At 40.1% G+C, this 20,244-nt stretch overlaps 1 protein-coding gene across 18 annotated transcripts in view; it reads right to left on the bottom strand.

Moving 5' to 3' along the window:
• Nucleotides 1-3,992: 3,992 nt before the first annotated feature.
• SNAP91 (synaptosome associated protein 91) overlaps nucleotides 3,993-20,244 on the bottom strand; it is a 68,953-nt gene continuing 52,701 nt past the window's right edge. For 8 of the 18 annotated variants that reach the window (XM_065681330.1, XM_065681343.1, XM_065681344.1 and 5 more), the window contains 10 exons: nucleotides 19,921-20,004; nucleotides 18,950-19,033; nucleotides 14,533-14,670; nucleotides 13,106-13,255; nucleotides 11,704-11,734; nucleotides 10,318-10,429; nucleotides 9,389-9,412; nucleotides 8,468-8,551; nucleotides 8,293-8,397; nucleotides 3,993-5,440 (listed from right to left, as the gene is read on the bottom strand). In XM_065681330.1, the coding sequence (XP_065537402.1) occupies nucleotides 5,426-5,440; nucleotides 8,293-8,397; nucleotides 8,468-8,551; nucleotides 9,389-9,412; nucleotides 10,318-10,429; nucleotides 11,704-11,734; nucleotides 13,106-13,255; nucleotides 14,533-14,670; nucleotides 18,950-19,033; nucleotides 19,921-20,004 (827 nt within the window). In that variant the 3' untranslated portion in view covers nucleotides 3,993-5,425. The remainder of the gene's footprint in view (nucleotides 5,441-8,292; nucleotides 8,398-8,467; nucleotides 8,552-9,388; nucleotides 9,413-10,317; nucleotides 10,430-11,703; nucleotides 11,735-13,105; nucleotides 13,256-14,532; nucleotides 14,671-18,949; nucleotides 19,034-19,920; nucleotides 20,005-20,244) is intronic. The other 10 variants (XM_065681334.1, XM_065681335.1, XM_065681346.1 and 7 more) reach the window with 6 other exon arrangements.

Raw genomic sequence — 20,244 nt, 5'->3', positions numbered from 1 at the left:
GTCTCTCTCTGTCTCTGGGCTTGGACCATGCATTAGAGAGTAAAGCATTTTAGCAATCCTACAGACATCACAGGCAGTCAAATATTTTGAGAAAGAAGCAAATTTCCAGCATGACTTGCCTTGGATCCAGGGACTTTATAAGCAAATTCTGCATAACCACATCTTGAAGAGAGCATAATGAGGTAAGCAGCTAGATTTCTATCAATCCCATTTCTGAAATGAGAGCACTGTATGGAGCGATGGGAAAGTGTTTCAGTCATGCTGCTGCAAAGGTTTGCAGGAAGAAACACAAAGTGAACTGTCATGGTGGTGGTACAGGACCCAGCAGCAAGGCAAAGTCTCTAGCTGCCTGCACATTTATTTAATTGTATATGCTTATTTGTATATTTAAATATATATTTAAAATGAGAAGAGCTTGTGTCCCACAAAGTGTGGAGCTGAGCAAGGCCCAGTGTGTTTGTGCATCCCTGAGCAGCAGGGATGCCAGACATGTACAAGATACCATTGTGATGGGGTAGAGGCGAGCTGGGAAGCGGTGATTTCAATACACTGCTGGAAACATCTTCTTCCAAGCACAAAGGGAATGATGTGCTCTATCCCAAGGTGTGCCCACAGAAATAGTTCCTACGATTTGGTTCTCCTATGAAAGTGGAAAGACTGAAATCTCCAAGTGGCTGAAGCCCTGTGAACAAGAGAAGATACTTTGTGCACAGGTTCATTATTCAGTAGATTCAAAGATGCTCTAATACCTAAGATAGAATATGTATAATAAGTTATCTGTAAACTGGTCTCAATACTACTAATTTTTTCCCATTTCTTCCCTTGCTGATCTACTAAACTTGTTTTTTTCCCATATTTCAAAAGAGAAATTATCTATCCTCCTCCTTGATTCTTTGAAATAAAGCCAAATGTCAAGGTTCTGAAGCTGCTCTTCCAGTTGGTTAAAGCCAGGCTTTTGCTACCCACATTGTTCGCAAAGTTTAATTAAGGGAAAGGGAAGAGGTGGTGAGGCTTAAGGAGCCAGGATCTAGAACAGAAAAAATGGCAGTGCTGTCTGCTTTAAAATAAGCATAGCCTCTCTCCTTCTGTAATCCCATCTCTGAAATTCTTTATTTGTCCCTTCGGTACCACTCAGCGTCTGCCACTTCCCACACTGCTCACAGCACCAGCAATATAACACATGAGAAAAAGGTTTTCTCTTTTAATAAAATTTCTGATATATTTCATGTTCTAGAAGAGCTGGATCACTAACTCCATGTATCACCTTTGTGTCACCGCCATTACTTTTATCACTGGAAGTTTCAGTTGGCTTTTCATAGAATCATAGAATAGTTAGGGTTGGAAAGGACCTCAAGATCATCTAGTTCCAACCCCTCTGCCATGGGCAGGGACACCTCACACTAAACCATCCCACACAAGGCTTCATCCAACCTGGCCTTGAACACTGTCAGGGATGGAGCACTCACAACCTCCCTGGGCAACCCATTCCAGTGTCTCACCACCCTAACAGGAAAGAATTTCCTCCTTATATCTTTTTCTAGGCATTAAGTCATTGGGACTTCCTCCCCCCCCCCCCCCCCCATGCAGAATTAAGTTGCCTGAGCAGGCAGCTCTTATTCTGGCGTGAGAGATGGGGAAGGAGGAGCAGGAGCCAAGATTCATGCCAAAAAGACAAAACAATGTCAGCTGTGGCTACTGGACATTTCATGAGCTAGATGCTGTGAACTACCAGTTAAGTACCACCTCATCTCAAATGCCTTTACAAAGCAAATCTCCACACCTCCCACCCCAGCTACAGTTTTTGCTCTAGACTTTCCTGTCTGGTTGTTAAGACAAGTTTCTAGCCTTTGCAGTTGCCTTACGAAGTCTTAAGAATAGAATTTCAGGAAGCAGCCTCAAATGCTAAGGTGGTCTCCAGGATCTTAGACAACAGCAATAAGTTAGTTCTCACCATCCAGCCTTTCCCCTGGGTAAACACCAGCATCAATCCAGAAGCCCTCAACTCAAGCTACAATATGTTTTGAAAGGCATACGTTATAAAACAAAGCTAAAACTCTCAAATAAGGCCAATTAGAATTAATGATGAATGAGGAAGAACAGTAGGAGACACTGCTAACCCCAAACATTCAAAACATGTCAGTTCCAAAGAACAAGTTGGGGGTTTTGTTCAAACCTCTACAGTAAAAGCTGAGTATTTACCACTCCTTAGGGTACACAACACTTAAGGGAGAGCTACAGAAGTGGCGTGTACTAGAGATGCTAGCTTCTAAACAAACCAGCACACAAGAACAGCAAGAGCTTGCGTAAGGGACATATTGGTTGTCCAAACCCTGTCCTCCTGTCATGAAAAATACAGGGAAGGGAGACAGTTTCTTCCTCCCACAGGTGGGAACCCTCCTCCCCACCTACTCTTTGCTATAGCTGTTATTGAGAAGTGGTTAGTCATAGCAGGACACAGATGCATTTATGCCCGGATGATGAAACTGATGATAACATGTTCTTTTCTACAGGACAAGAGACAACCGCTTGTTTTCCTTGCAAGCCAGATAACTCCTCTGTGATACAGAGTGTGAGTCACTTTTGTTTAGCCTTACTCAGCACACTGGAAAAATACACCGGTTTTACTTCCCACCACACACAAGCTTCTTACTTTTCCACCAAGTTTGTTTTCTGTCCAGGCTTCTGTTTCCTCACAGGGTATCAAATGAGACACACACTGCAGGCTGCATAGAGCTACTGGCCACGAGGTCTACAGAAGACCAATAAGAGCAAGGTACAAGAGTTGTAGACATAGTTGAAGTTGATGCAGAATGGCTATTACTGCATGGCAGAGGCATGTACCCAGCAAAGAAAAAGCCCTCACACTTGAGGTTTGGCCCCTTGAAACATGGAACATTGCTGTCATGGTTTAAACCACATTCATTTGCAGTTCTGTTGCAAGTTCATCATCTAAATTTGAATGAGACACCAATAAACTGGTCTGAATGTATGTACACGTTTGGTTATGACTGAAAATACTGTCCTTACTTTGCGAAGACATGCACAACATGGTGGTAAGAAGTCAAGCACTCCTTGCATTTGGCAAGACATAGCACATAGGAAGGACGGGCAAAACCATGGTGAGACTTTCGGGGGGGGGTTTCGTGCTCAAATAATGACAGAACAGTATTTTGCTGAGTTTACAGATTTCTAATCCAGAACACCCTGACCCAACAGGGCACTCATCCTAAGGCTGAAGCATAATATCAACTTTTCCAAGGCCAAACTTGATAGATTCAGAATACCAATGTAGTAGCAAGTGAAAGAAACCCAAATGAATAACCAAAAAAACCTCTTAAGCAATGCCACTCCCAGAACGGTTGCATAACTTGGTCTTTGAAATCCAGTGAGTCTTTGAAATCCAATTCAAGATTCAAACCTTAACAGAGCATGATCAAGTGGTTTCAGTGTTTTGTTGCTTACAAAGTACTTCAAAGCAGTCTTTGGCATTCAGTACTGCTTCATCACTTCATTTTGTTACTAAATCACACCATACAGTTTAGTACATTAAAGGCTCTCTTGTATGAAATGTTTTTTCCTCTTTTCATCCTGCTATAAGACGAACTACAGCACAATCAATTCATGTAGCATTGTAGCTGTGCTACCTCTCAATAAGCTATCTGAATAGGAACACAGGAAAGAAATCAGGACCAGTATTATAGACTTTCACAGTTCCAATATTACTTCCGTTTAACGAGATAAAGAGCTCTAATGAAGCCTCCTGAGATGTTATAAGTCAAAGTCGAGAATTCTTTTCTCCCTCTCACCACTTTACTTGTGGCTTTGTGCCCAGTCTGGCTTTGTATGGATCTCTCCTGCAACGCTTAAAGATCAGCAAAAGCCATTACCATAGGCAGCGGACTCAGTCTTGAGGCCTATATGCATTTTTCCCCTCTCAAAGTGTGTTACTGTGATCAGCACATCTCAATGATCATGAAACTGGAAACAAGATATTTACTTTGATCAAGGTGTTTATTGCATCTCAGAGGACACACATGCACTGGGGTTTCTTGTTGGGTTGGTTTGGTGGTTTTTTTTAGGTTTTTGTATTTTTTTTAAACTGAAATACAAAGAAGAGCCATTTTGAAATTAGCTTTTTGTAGAACTTTCCCATAACAGTGTATGTTATCCCTACAGCAAATTCAGATACAACCACTTTTAATGGTACCATACATTGATTAAATAGTTCATTTGAAAGACTTTAGATGAGTATCTTTCCAACCCAATATGCTTTTACAGAGAACTGCCAAGCCACTTGTAACACTGATCAACAGTGACCTCATTGAAGAGTCAAGATCTTACGCCAAGCCATCAGCAGAAACAGTATGAGAACAAATAAAAATTAAAGAAACACAGTATGTACAGTAAAGGGCATGGATCTCTGGATCAGAATTAAATCTAATCACCAATAGTACAAAAGCTACTCACAGCGCATTCGGGGCAATGGAGAAAACACTAGCCTAAGGCGTACACAGGTAAGCACTAAATTAAGAGATGTACATAAGAACTGAACAGAGATGAGTAACATCACTTGTAATGTTTTGACTACAGATATACCAAAGAGTGCTCTCGTATTTGAAATCCCTTCATGCCAGCACAACTATGGTTGCTTTTTCCAACTACATGGAGAGAAATTGACTCTTTACGTATTTTCAGTGCCTTTAGCAAGAACTGATACATATGCCAATTTTAAATGCAAAAACTTAAATAATAAAAATAAAAGATTTTTTAAAATAAAACCAGCAATAAATATGGTATTCTTTCAGATATGTTTTTTCATTCTTGGTAAATCATTGAAAAAGTATTTTGTTACGGAAGTTTACCTTTATATTACTTTAATTATCTTAACATATACAGTGCCACAAAAATAAAACATTTTTTCCACGACAATTGAGATTTCTGTGACTGGGAAAAAAGAAATGTATTCCGCACAATTTCATAAGTATTTTCCTTACTACCTGGTATTATCGCACTATGTTTTGTAACAGATTAAGGAGAAATCGAGTCCTAGGGAAATTTTAGGTGTCCTCAGAAAGTTATATACATGGAAACCTTCAAAAACCACAGACATCGCTCCAAATGGCTCACCAAACAACAGCTGCATAATCTGCCCCCGTGGGATAGGTTCAGAAAAGCACTAGAAGGCATCAGAAACATACATCCATTGTTTAAATTGTAAAACACAAATAACCCAAGTACACAAATTTCGAGAGAGTAGGGATAACAGCTAAGGTAGTACACATTCCTAATGTTCACTTTCACAGCTGTGCTACACGTTTCAGGAGGAAGAGAAAGTCTGAGTAAGCGCTGGGTTTGGTATTGGTGGCTCACTTTGAAACTCTGACCATCCACTTGTAGACTCCAAACTCATGTTTTTATCATCCAGTCAGAAAAACTGCAGCTGTGAATACAGAAAATATTAGATGAAAACCAATATAGTAAGTTAGATAAAGCACGTTCTAGAAAGAGCACCAAAACTGCTCCTCACTTCACACTTCAAAGGAGTTGTTACCATGAACAGCAGTCTTCCCACAAGCACTTATGAATCTGTCTACTATAAACCCATTGTAACCAGTGAGTCCTAGCAATGAAGGTGCATCGCCACTCCAGGCCATCTCCACCAAGTACCAGGTACACCTCCCCTGGAGGTGGAATTTGGAAAAGAGGGAAGTGGGACTGGGTGGTGCTTGCCAAGGGCAGCCTGATCCCATCCACTGCTGCTAACTCAAGTGCAGAGTGGGCTTAGAACATGCCTTTGAATTAAGCTACAGGAAGAAAGAGAAGGGATTTATGAAGAAGGCTTTAAAGATATGCAATGATCGTCCTCTCCTCACTTGGCAAATTATTCTAGTCTTAAATATAAAATGCCTACCTTACTTCTACGTTATTGTATTTTCATTGGCTTAAGTATTCAATTCAACCTGATTTATCTACTTGGCCATCTTCACATCCTGCTCCAAAACCCTCACAGTAATGGCTTTGCCTCTTTTCCTTCCCTTCTGCAGTAGTGTTCTTTTACTCCTCCTCCATTTTTTTCTTTTTATTTACTCCTCAGTTCTTACCCACTGTCGTTCTACACAGCACTGCTCAGGACCTCACACCTTAGCATTCAGTATAGTAGCGCCTTGAAAAATTGTAAAGCAGGATATGTTTTTCCTCTTTTGATCCCTTTACACCTATGATACCAAATCCGTTTCCACACCTACAAGGCTGGAACAAGACTATTCAGCACCATTTTGCCCCCAGTATTTATATACTATTATGATTCTATTTGTTTCCGTATTAATTTCAGGAAACAGAAAGAAAGAAACAAGCAAACAAAAAACCCAGCAAAACCAAACCTAAACCCCATGGATGGAACCAAGGTAAAAATGGAAGTTACAGACTGAAGTTAACTTTGCCTGGTAATCACTTTTGGAGAAACAGACAAATGAACAAACTAACAAAAAGTCAAGCTTTCAGGCTAAAATTAAGAGTGTGCACAGATAATTTGTTTGTCTGTTTAAACCAGCACATTATAGTGCATGTTTCTACCTATCTCTGCTGCTATAATTTTATCAGTCACATTCAATCCACTGGCCTAATCAACATCTGTGTGCCAAACATGTACCACAGCATGACATGCTTAGGCAGGCAGTCACAGAATACCTTATCGTTTACAAGAAATCCTTGATGTTAAGATCCGCTAATGGGTCCTTTGTTGGAGGTTTCTTGGGACTCTGAGTAGCAGGAGTTGGGCTTGGAGAAAGCTAACAGATGCCAGCCAGGAAGGCAGAAAAAAACAAAGCAGACAAGGATACACAAGCATTAGGTAGGTATAGCTGGTTCTCACATAAGCACACTGCAAGCATACAAAGTCCTCATTTTTCTGCAAGTTCAGCATGTTGCCATTTTGCTCAAGCATTGTTTAGAGTCCATCCTTACTAAAAGGTTAACAGTATTTGGCTGGTTGAATGGGTAAGAGTACAGACACTACATATTCTAATTAGCATAGCTTCAAATCACTCTCTATCTGTAAGACAGAATGGTGTTAGGATCATCAACCCAGACAGAAGTTAAGCAACTGTTAGATGTTAAACACCAAGTGCAGAATAAGCAGAGTCCATGCTGCAGGGCACGTCTGAAAACCCCGTGACTGGCATTTTAGTACAATTTCCTCTACACTGGTAATGTAAATAAGAGTCAAAAGGGTACTTGAGACATGACTATACTATACTCTATTCCTCCTCTGGAAGGTACAAGTATCATCAGTTGTTCCACAGAAAATACGAGGTTTTCAAGTTCCATGCATCTCTTCTCACTAGGGAGCCAAACGATTCTGCCATTCTGTCCTTACTCCTTCCCATCCCTGCCTTAGTCAGGACACTGGAGGTATCATGTATGCAGCCCTGGCACCTCAGTGAGTACCCTTCTCTGAGAAAAAAATGTTTGTGTCTTCCATAGTATTATTCTTGATAATTTAAGTGCAGAGACTGTTTAAGATGGGAGGCAAAGCAAGACCAAGTACGTTCTCACTTAGAGCAGTTTCAAGTTCTTCCCATTTCTACACAGAAAATCCAGACAAACTTCAATGGGGATGTGGTTCCTTACTTAAAATGTGTGGTTCGCTACAGGTTGATTGCTTACAAAAGAATATAGAGTGACTAAAAATTAAGATTATTCATTTGCACTCCTCCACCCTAATGTAAGTTAGAAGAAAACCTTTACTCCACAGTACTTCAATTTGTGCATCTATGGAAAGCATGCATCCTGAGTGCTCCAATATTACATGCTCTATGGTAATTCATACTTGAATGTATTTGTTATGTACTGACAGAAGACCAGCAAGCTACCAGCCTGAAACAGATGAAGTTGTATGTACTGAGAAAGCCTGTTCATAAGCAGAAGGACAGTTTTCTGAGGAATCCTTTTGGTTGGAAGGGAAGATGCTGAGTACACCTCTAGTAAACTTTTACCAGCTCTGAACAGAATAGGAATGCCCATCAGCTTTGAGTTTTTATTGAGATAACATCTAAAACAAGATCTAGATGTAGTTAGCTGCAGGAAACCTCTTCCACTTGTCTCATACGAGAGAACTGACAAATAAAAAAAGTCAATGCAGTTCATGTGATCTACTGCAAGTCAGGCAGCTCATACCATAAGAAATGTCATTTGCAGACCTATAGTTAGAACTGAGCTGAGATGATGCATCTAGACAAGCTACCTTCTAAAGAAAAGGAGAGCAATCAATATTCATCTAGCAGTAACACATACCTGTACGCCAGGGCCAGTGGCAGCTCCAAATGGTGGCCTCATCATAGGCTGCCCATACATAACTGGCTGCTGGGGCATCATGGGTACGCCTGCACCTGCTGGGGGCTGTGAGTAAATGCAGTGTGAGTACGGTTCTGGGTGAAGAAAGGAGAGCAGCATAACAAAAGAGACTCACCATCCCAAACGCGGCCCCTGGCTGTGGGACAGGTGGAGTACCTCCTGCAGCAGGAACAGCGCTTCCTGGAGGCACGGCTCCCGTCTAAAAAATGTTTTTAAAACAATCTTAAAAAGCAAGAATCTCTGACACACCAAGCATCTGGAAACTGCACGGAGTCTCCAGCATTCTCAGAGCTGTTCTGGACAGTAAGGCTGTTATGCAGCAGATAATACCTAACCTCAAAACCACAATGCTTCAAAGAATGAAAAAGTTGAATGAGTCCTTATGCTGATGCTCAGCTTGCTTCTTCAGAAGAAAGCATGGGTGACAGACTCCATTCTCATCATAAGGGACTCCATTTACTAAGTACAACTCAAATTAGGCCCAGGAAAGTATGTACTTTCCTCCTCCTTCTACGTAGTGTAAGAAAGCATCCCAATTGCATAATTGATAGCCAACACACTATAGCACTTGCAGCACTGCATTTTGGTAAAAGTTTAAACAGATTGTAAAGCTAAGAGAAATAACTGCTATTGTTACACCCATGTTTCATGATACGCTATCAAACCCATCCAGCTTTCGAGAAAGAATCGTTATTTATGAGATGGTAAACCCATTACAAGACCAGGCTGATACTACAGAAGTTAGAAATTTTGGGTAGTACAAGTCATCCAATAGTTCACATTCAAGTAAAGCAAAGACAGTTTGAAGCCATTATTTTCAAGCTTACAGCACAGAAATGGTTAATCACTACTACCTTATTCAAAACACTGCCTGAGAATTATCTGCTGGGCAGACAGTCCAAGAGCAGCCATATTAGGTATCTTCTAGCAAGTTTTAAATCAGCAGTAATAACTGTAGCGCAGGTAAGATGCTGTTAGTATCTTCGTGTTTAGTAAGTACAATAAGAGATTAAAAAAAAAGTAAAAAATCACTTACACTGTACAGTATTGCCCAGCCTTTCTATTAAGAAAAAAAGTTGATGTTACAACTAATACGTTCAATGAAGTACCAAATTTCAGGGAATTTTTTGTATCTTCCATAAGGTTAAGGAACAAACTGGAACATGCTTAGAGTCACATTAACATCTGGCTGTGGAAGCAGAGAACTGATCATGCTCCCCCTTGTCAGTCCTTTCCTTCCCAACCCAACTTTTTTCAAATGGAGGTTGTTTAATGCCCTGTGTAACTTTGATGTGATGAGGTACGACTGCTCTTTGGATTACCCTTGTAACTTACTCATGACAAGTTGCTCTTATGCCAAATTTAGATTTTTAGCTCAATTCAACCCTCCTCTCTCAAAGTTAGCGTGTCCTGATGTGTTTTACAGGGCAAACTTAACTTTTCCAACAGACTGCTTTACTCTGCTAAACAAGTTACCCATTTCTAACCAGCATCAATACCTGATCTGAATACTGTGTAGTCTCTGCAGCTACTTAATTCAGGAAAGCTTGAGAAAAACCTATTTATCTTCTTTCCTTCCAGTAGTTCAACGTTGGACCAATACCATTCTCTTTTGGGCAATTGACCTGAGCCTGGTGCTGGCAAGACCTGTACAGCTAACCTCACACAAGTGTCACAAGCAGACACTTGGAAATGTCCACAGGTATAAAGTGTTAATGTAGAGTAACATCATTAGTGTAACATCTTGATGCATACGCCGGTGCATTTTTCATTGACCTCAACTCAACAATTTATTTATGCCAGTGTAAATCTAGTCTTAAAAATGTGACTTGAAACAAACATATAATTTATACAGAAGCAAACTCTAGCTGAAGTAGACAGGAGTAGTACCTACACATACGATTGCATAGTCTCCTAAAATACTGATGTTTCAATACCAGTGGTATCAATGGATTGACCACCTACCAATGGACCACTTGGGACACCACCAGTTGACCATGTTGCAGGTGCTACTTTTGGCTGCCAGTTGGCTCCTCCTGTTAGCTTTTTCTCTCCAGCGTTCCATTGGAGGTCTCCCCTAATAGAGAGGGGGAGAGAGACAGAGCTATTATTTGCATACCTCCACAGTGAAAATGAAAACCAGTTGCAGCATACATTAACATTAGTTTATGGTGTATGCAGTTATTAACAGAAAGATACTACACTTTTAGTGCCACTCAATTTCAAGGGTTGTTAGCAGTAGACACCCATACACTCTATACTGAAGTCAGTAAAATGGTTATGGCCTTTGTGGTGAGAATTAAAGAGAAGTTTTACTTAGTATTGACTGAAGGTAACATATTATTGCGTATACCCTTGCAAAGTTGGAAGAGGGACTGCTACTGCCTATTCTACTGGTGCCAGGCAATACAGCTGCCTGCTAGAAGTCTTTGAAAGGTCATTTCATTGCTGGAAATCTTGCTCTGACAGCTGAAGGAGGAAAGCATTCAGTTCTGAAAAAAGTTGATAGATACAAAAGAAACAAATCATTCATGGAATAAAAGGGCTGCTGCAAAACCAGATTTTGTTAGAGGGTGCTCTATCCAGAATATGATACACTATTTAAATGAAGTAGGAAGCTAAGTTTTGGGGATAAACCTCATTACGTGCTTATACATATATATGTATATATATATACATATATATGTACATATACATATATACATATGTCCTATTATCTCTATAGAGGTATAAAACATTCTGAAGAACACGCATCATAAACTGGTCTTGCATACAGAGGAAGACTCAGCACAGAAGTAAGAAATCAGATTAAGAAGGTATATTCAAAAATAAATGCAATTCTGTAAATATTTCTTCTTGCAAAAGGAAGATTTTCACTGCATGGAATAAACTTTTTTTTCTATTTTACAAGTATTCCAATGCCTACATGATAAGCACATCCAGCGTCTGCAAAAAGATGAACAAAACTGTTACACATTAGCCTGTATTACTGAGGGAAGATACACAATTTAGTATCTGGACTATCTGTTCATGTTAAGTTGTTTGGAAACCAGCTATCCAGTATGAAGACAGTAATACACATTTAAAAAATAATGAAGACTCAGATTAAAGCCAGCAAGTTTAAAAGCTATGTCAGGAACATTTAACCTTAATTATTCAGTGAACCTGTATAGAACAGAATACTTTTTCCAGAATTTTGTGAACTGATTTTTGGGACGGGGGAAGGGATGCATAATGAATTCATTGACTTTTAGTAAACACGGAAATAGATGTAAGACTATATAGCAGAGTTGAAAAGTTTGTTGGTGGTGGTTTTGTTTGCTTGTTTTGTTTTTTTAAAGTTGAACTTACTTTTTTGAAGCGGCGCCAGAAATTCCAAGATCTGAAAATTGTAAGAAAGATTGAAAAAAAGAAAAAAAAAGAAGTAGTTTGTTTAGTAAATTAAAGCATGTCAAAGTAACAGCTCATGTTTCATTGCACATGGGCTTATACAGAATAATAACGTTTTGGCTATCTTCATTTAGGCAGCATTGGAGGACTGGCCACATGTACCCCTTCTTTAAGACAAACTTCTTAGCAACACTGCAGATGCCTTATACTTTAGCAAGCATTTTTGCTCCATAAGCAAACCAAAAAGTAACAAGAAATTTAGGTCTACAAAATGCAAAGTTATTTAAAAGCACGGAACTATCTACCATGAATAAGAGCACTAGTTCCTGTTAATCATACATATAGAAACATACATGTAAATCTCAATGTCACCTGGAAGTTTTGCACTGATTTATCTGCTCTAGCATACATAGGAACTCCAAGTAGTTTCCTTAATTACTCTTTGGAAGAAGTTTTAAGCTAAGTTTTAAAGAATACTTTTCTGACATGACCAGTATAAGTCCTGTAAGTCACAAATTGCCAAGTCTGATTTCCCCCCCAAACTTGGAAATACCAAATGACTTGCAGAAAAGGTTTCAAGTGATTAAGCGTCCTGCTGCTGACTTCCAAGCATGGTAGTTTCCCCACATACTTAACAGAAAAGCAGGCATCATAAGATCAGCTAGGTCTTTGCTGGTGTACGTTTACATATACTGACACAGTATTCCATTTATACAATGGAATGGAACTATGACTTTAGTAGTATTATACCTTAGCCTAGGCATGTCTGTTAGGCTTTTGGGGGGCCTGCGGCTACTGATCTCTTGTTATAAAAGCTCTAGCCCTTTTCCTACTACAGGAAAAAGAACATATTCTAGGTTAGTATTTCAAGAACATGTTTTGGAACGTTCACTTGCTGAGAGAAGGTCTGTTGCTGGCTACTGTGCAAGCCTCACCCCACTGCTACTCCTCCTCTCATTAAGCAAGAAATCAGCTATGTGTCCACCAGCTTTTCTGCTTATTTTGCACAGTGCTATCAGATGCTGTAGACAATTTTCACCTTTCCATCCTTCTGCTTTCCAGAGGGCACATCCATTAAGAGTCTGACATGCCTCTGAATGTACCTTGAACATTCACTTGCTACAAAACACACCTACTGAATAGATCCCAATATTTGACTGAGATCCTGGGCAGAAAGAGCAACAAGTTACGAACCCAGACTACAAGCTACCTGAATCATGCCTTATTCCTGCCTATAGCTTCCCCGATCTCCCCAGGGAAACAGAAGGACATTGAAACAAATTAGAATAAACGGGTATTTGGCTCTGTGGAAAAGTAAGACAGTTGCACGCTACACCACTCAAAACCAAAATTTGTCACTTACTGCCTACTAGGTTTGCAAGAGATGAATCAAGATCACTTCCAAGGCCTTTGCTTGCTGCTGAAGCAGTGACTGTTGCTGTGGCTGAAGGTGCTATAGATTGACCAGAAGGAACCATAGTTGGCATAAGAAGATCACCTAAGCCATCAAACACTGAAAGTGAAAGGAAAATCCGGTTGGAACAGCACCTCTGGTAAGGAAAACACTACCTGCCACTTTGCTGTTGCTCTGACAAATCTATCACAGACAACCACATCACAAGTCTTACCAAAACATCGTCTGACATTACAATTAATGCCAACAAGGGCATGCATGTCGTTTTACTAGACACCAACTGTCAGTAATCCTGAAAGAGCTATACCAATAAGAACTAATATGGGAAGGCATGCCTAAAAGGACATTCGTTGGAGAGCTGAATTTGTGTAGATACAGCACCAATTCCACACGACAGTACTTTTCTTACAGACATCCTTAGAAAGATGTTAGATGTACACACATTTGTCAAGCAATATTTATTAAAAATGTTTTTAAAATTCACATCTTGCAGCAAACACCAGTCAGAATTACTGTGGTAAAGGCAGTCTTATACCTTGACATCTTGGGGTAACAGGACTGAAAGTCTCAAGATGTTATTATTCACTCACAAGCAGCAGGGAATCAGGACAACCTACTAACATCTTATTAGATCAGAAGGAACCAGAACCATCCACACTGACAGTCGTTAGTCCAGTCATAAAAATCAGAAGTTCATTTTTTAGATCACATGAAGTCAAACCATCTGGTACATCTCATGCCAGCATTCTGTCTTCTGATCCATATTTGAGGTACATGCTAATATTAAGTTGACACAAAGGGGTAGTATGTGCACTGGCAAGCAACCAAATAACCAAGCAGCAGTACTACTCCAACCATTTTTTCTTATACAGTTGCAGAACTCACCAATTTAAAGTTTGTAGCAAGGACCCAGCATGGAAAATATAGAATGGAAGAGATGCAAACAAAACGATAGCAGTGATGACAGTTTAAGCTTATAGTCATAGTCAGGCAAAGAACATGATCCCAGTCTCTGTTTTGTGTACACTCAGGTGCCATGCAAGCTCAAGAACAGCTTCAGCAGCAGCAGCAAGATGACTTGCCTATATACTTGATTTATAGAACAGTGTTTTCCTTGTGTAATTCCTGATTCATGCAATCAGGCACATGCAAGGGTGTTCACACTAGTGTGGTTTTTACTGATATAGGAGAATAGAAAACAGGTACAGAGAGCTCTTGAGTGCACGCCAGCCTAAACATCACCCTGAGTTCTTCCAGTAGAGAAGGAACAAAGAAATTACTGATATTTCTTGTACTCAGAGCCTAAATATGGTATCATTAATTAATCTAACATAAAACACATCAGAAAACTCATAGGAGGAAACCCTGTGGCTCACCTGATGCATCAAATGAACTGCCAGTTGTTGGAGCTGTTGACCCAAAAGCTGCATCAAAGTTAGGCTGTAGTAAGCTGGTTTGAGCTGGAGTAACTGGGGATGGTGACGGAGAGGGAGCAATAAAAGAACCTCCAAAGCCTTGAAAAAGCCACAAAAGAGAGGTATGGACATTAGAGTCAGCCTGTTGGTCTATGTTTAACACAAAAAAAACCCCACAACAAAACCAAACCAAACCAAACCAAAAAAATTGATCTATAAAAGGCAGCAGATTAGAGACAGTTCTTACTAGACCAATGTAAATAATTCAGTAGTACGCAAGCATACTTGGTATGTCAGGTAGGACCTAGGGAATCTAAAATTCTATCAGTAACCAATAAAAACTTTAATGTTTGTTATTTAGACTTCTGCAGAGCCTGGCCAATCAAGCAGAGGACACAATTCTTCCAGTACTACACACTATCATTCTAGATAAGTAACTACACAGGCAGAACGCAACAATCCCGAATAAGTTCAGGAAAAAGATAAAAAGGACTAACTTGAGAAAAGCCTATGATCATCCATCAACCACTGTAACAGTAATTCAGAAGACACTGTCTTCCTAATCCAGCTGAGCCTCTCTTACCATCTTAAAACATTCTGGTCTCCCTCATAAGGATGTCTTCAAGCTAGTGCCTACTGCGCTACCCTACCCCCCCAACACCAAAGCAAGATCAACAGCATCCACAAGTGAACTGCTTGTAGGCTGGAGAATCTCCACGATTAAGGTTAATGTATAAATTATAAATCGTATATTTAAGTAAATAAACCCTACTCATGGCTGTTCTCAAAATCCCTCCCTTGGCCTCCACATAATTTGATCTCCCTTGCAACTAAAGCTTATTTATATTATCTACAGACCCTGGAAAATTATTAAATACACAAAGACTATTAAAATGAGAACAGATATCTGACACTTTCTCAATTCTCTGTAGTTATAAGCCATTCCTCTTATTCAATCTCTTCTTGACAGTCATGTCTGAGACATTGTTACTATACCTTCAGTCTCTTGGCCTTGTTTTTAACCCATCTGCCCCTGCATAGAAAGGATCAGATCTGAGTTCAGTGCTCCAACCGTGACTACACAAATACAGCAAAAAACATTCTGAACAACCTGCAGGCTGTACTATTTTTCCCCTAGATCACTGCAGGAAGCATTATTTTGCCACAGCTGAGCACAAGCCAGTGACAAGCCTGTGCTCTACCACTGCCTTCAGTTTATTTCAGGGAATGTCCTTACAGTCCTTATTTATCCAGCTAACCATTTCTGCCTATGGACAGAAGCTTGAACATTTACTCATTTACTCTGTCCTAGATCATCACCTTCCAGTAACAGAAGGGGGGCTATACGGATGCTGGGGAGGGACTCTTCATTAGGGACTGTAGTGACAGGACAAGGGGTAACGGGTTAAAACTTAAACAGGGGAAGTTTAGACTGGATATAAGGAGGAAATTCTTTACTGTTGAGACACTGGAATGGGTTGCCCAGGGAGGTTGTGAGTGCTCCATCCCTGGTGGTGTTCAAGGCCAGGTTGGACAGAGCCTTGGGTGGGATGGTTTAGTGTGAGGTGTCCCTGCCCATGGCAGGGGGGTTGGAACTAGATGATCTTGAGGTCCTTTCCAACCCTAACTATTCTATGATTCTACTCTATGATTCTATGACCTGTCCCAGGGCAAAGCTCCATGCATTCAACTATCTGCAAACAAAGTAATAAACCTCTGAAGAATCAGACCAGAAGCAGGCTGACAAGATACAGGGATGACAACGACTGCAGCAATTCCTAAAGCACTGGAGCCATCTGAAGATCCCATGCTCAGTTAGATCCTTCCCATTTCCTGAGTGATCTTAATTCCACAGCTTTTAGCTTTGCGCAACTTAACAGCAACATCAGGCACAGAAGCCATAAAAATGCTTTAACAGATTAAGTTCCTAGTTGTCTGGGGCTTGTACAAGACCCAGAGTGAGTCTGCAGAAACAACAGCAACCAAGTTACATGTGTTGTCTGGACATCCCCAACTGCCCGACTTTGAGTTTGCTTTTGCTTACACATTCAGGTACTATTTCTTGTAAGGATGCGCTATTACGGTATGTACTGAGATACACATGCACACAGTTTAACTGGATAGAAGTATCTAGAAGGGAAAATGGCTAGATTTTTGTATTTATCAGCATAGTTCTAGTCTTGTCTGCCGAGAGGCTTAGAAGAGTATGAAAAAAACCCTACCCTATTTGTTAAGTGAGCTAAGAAGAGACTAGAAACTTGACAGCCGAACACTTAAGACAATGATGCACAGTAAGTATGCTCGTAACATTTGCATATAAACACTTAGTGCAACTAAACACTCATAAACCATGAAGGACAAGCCGTTAGCCACCCTATGAATTCTGGACACTCTTACATTTAAAACTGATTACACTGCAGGCTATACATCTGCCATTATCTAGAATGAACAAATGTTTAGCAATATGCTGTGATGTTTATAGACTCTATCTGCCAAAACAAAAAAACATTAAAACCTACTTTGGGCCCTTGTGAATGTATATTCAAAGCAAAAATAATTTTTGTCTTTAAATCATCTATTGACCCCAAGTGCTTCAGGCCTGCTTACGTATTTAGACTTATTACATCCTCTTTATAATTTTGGTTTTGATTTAATGTGATTCATCAGATTCAGAGAGCACACTGATGAAGTTTAAGCCATCTGGAACATAATTCCTACTGGAATTTAAGGTTAGTCACGGATAAAGACAAAATATTTTGGATTGCAATGTTTGCATAAGCAGGAGGAGCTTCTACCCAATAACAGGTTTGAAACAGAACCAATAACATAAAACTGCAAATGACCGGTATGTTTCAGAACCTACTGCTTAATGCCCTATCTCCAGCCTTAAGCTATCCATAGACTGCTGAACCAATGTTTAAAAAACAGGTGGTCTTCCAGCTTAAAATCCTGAAGTTGCCTGTACTAAAGCTTTAGCATGCATTTACACAGTATGTGCCACTTTAAGCAGCTGGCTTGCCAGCACTGGAACTGATAGAGAATGGACACATACATTATTATTATTAATCATCATCATCATCATCATCATCTAGACTACTTCTACCTTCCTGCAGCACAACTGGGCAACAGACACACTTAGAGCAGGTACTAGAAAATGTATCCTCTTCTGAGCTGGCTTCAGTGTGCAAGCACCTACCTGTATCAACTCACAGCACTTAGAACAGGTTACATACTGAAGTATCTCACATTATGTATTCCTCATCACGGAGGACCTCTCAAGAGCATATCAAGTCAAAACATACACAAGGTTGGATTTCTCATACACTCCAAGTTGGCACAACAGACCTTCAGACAATGCTGACAGTAGCTGACATCAGGACCCACCATAGCTAAAGTGATTAGCAGATGCATAAAGGGCAGACAATCACTCCAGCTCAGAACTTATGCCACGATGGTATAAAATGAAGCTAACAATCACCTTTGAAGTTCAGGAAAGAACATACAAACATACTCTAGTGACGAATTCACCTTTCAGAAACATGGGGGAAACTAAGTCAAGTCTTCCTCAATCCACAAGAAGCATCAGCTTCCTTTAAACCTGAGGAAGACATACTGGGATCTTGCTCTCTATAAACTTTAAACTGGCACAGGGTGGAGTCACAACTGTTCAGTATCATCACTAGAGCCGCTAAGATACATGACATAGCATGAATTTTGGAGAACAGTACAGAGTTCTGCTGAAGCTATCTGTAGGATACAGACTACAATGATGCAGTTATTCAACCTTTGAAATAGGGTGTAACAGTGATCCCACATCCAGCACCAGCAGAGACCTCATCTTATCCTGTATAAATAGAGCGTCTCTATCACTTCTATGCCTGTGTACTCAGAAAAGCTCTCATCACCCCACTCTTCCTAGCTAAATGCAAGACTACTACCAAATTATTCATTCAAGCTCCTACCATTTAAGTGTATAACCTGCCCCATTTAAACCAACCAAGAAATTAAGATGAATTAGCAATAAGGAACAGCAGCATAGCCTGCAATACTGCTTAAGTACTGCTACAGTCAGCCAAAGAAACTTCATATATACACTCCTATTCAGTGACCAGTACATTAAAAATAAGGCTTGTGCAGGAGGCAGGAAAATGGAGAACATGGGAAGAAGATAATCTAGGAAGTTAACTTGTACTTCAGTATAGAGACTCCATTATAAAACACTGGTTTTCATTTAAGGCACCTAAAGCACTAGGAAATCTTGTGAACAAGTATTTTATTCCACTGCAGGAATCCACTTACACCCTGGAACATAAACGATTTCAATGACCATTTCTTAGTTCTGCCTCATAATAACAAGTTTTTAGAAGTTCTTTATTACCAGCAAGTAGGTCGGCAGAAGCTGAGGAACTAGAAGCAGCCTGGGTTGCGGGCTGGGGTTCAGAAGCACTACTTCCAAAAGCATCTAAAGGGAATTCCAGAAAGCATCAAGAAAAGGTAGAGTTCAATATTAAAGGCATCAATTAGTCATTTATCGCCCACAAAAGATCACAGAAGGATAACCACTTCATTCATCAGAAGAAGAAAATGAAAGTGCTTGGCCATCTTTAATGCAGAGCAGTACAGTACAATGGATGCAAAATTCAGGTGGAAAAAAGGAGATGCAACAAACCAGTAGCAGAAAGAAATCACTTTTCTTTTAGTTGGGCCTCTTCTCAGAAAACCTATACAAACCACAGCATTCTTAGACGAGAGAGTTAAGCCCTTTGGAGATGAATGCATCAGATGAGAACTGGGAATAATTCCAGCCAGAACCTACTGACTCACAATAAGTCTTTCTAGAGGAATATTTCACTAATGTTTGAAAATTCACTACTTTTAAGCAACGCTCCTGTTCTACAACACTCCTAAAATTGGTTGTGCTCATCCTAATTTCCACCTTGTCAAATCCAGCAAAAATCCTGAGATCCAGATACCCAGTTTGAAACAAGTCACGCTCAAAACTTCAGCTGCTTTGAGAAACGGAACTGGGAGAAAATAGTGTGACGTGGAGAGTTCCAAACAGGAAAAAGAACACAACAAACTTTCATTGGACTTCTGAGGAAGAGCCATACATGCACTGACTGAAAACGGAATGGCAAGTGTCATGACAACAGAATGACCACAGTGAATGAATGACAGCTTATTTGCAGTTCATTATTGTGCAATACTAAGAAGTGGACATGCCAGTCTTAGCCATATTGCTACACAGAAAAGCTGTGAGAAGAAGAAACCCGCAGCTTTAGCAAAGCGCAAAGGTAATAGAAATGAAGTGATTCAACTCTGAAGTGGTGAGGAAAGAAAAATACCCACCACCAAATAGGTCAATCACACCTGAAGAATCCACCTTTGCTGGAGAGGCAGTGGGTAGAGGAGAGGGGGCTGCAAATGCATCCACTGCAGTAAGCACAGGATAAATAATATTTAGTATCAGCAAGGCAACAATGATAGCTAAATATTTCAAAGCCACATGGGCTACACCAGCTAGAACCACAGGGTTACTAAACAGTCTTCAGAACTGCAAATAGAAAGGGTTACATTTCTCACACAGCAACTGAAAACCACAGTACTTTACAGAAAGCATCGCTTATTAAGAATTCTGCTATGCTTAGAGGCAGATTTATTCTCTCAACAACC

Source organism: Lathamus discolor, chromosome 5 (genome assembly GCF_037157495.1).
Source record: "Lathamus discolor isolate bLatDis1 chromosome 5, bLatDis1.hap1, whole genome shotgun sequence".
Classification (NCBI taxonomy): domain Eukaryota; kingdom Metazoa; phylum Chordata; class Aves; order Psittaciformes; family Psittacidae; genus Lathamus; species Lathamus discolor.
Note: the sequence above shows the minus strand (reverse complement) of the source record. Positions and strands in the feature narration are given on the sequence as shown.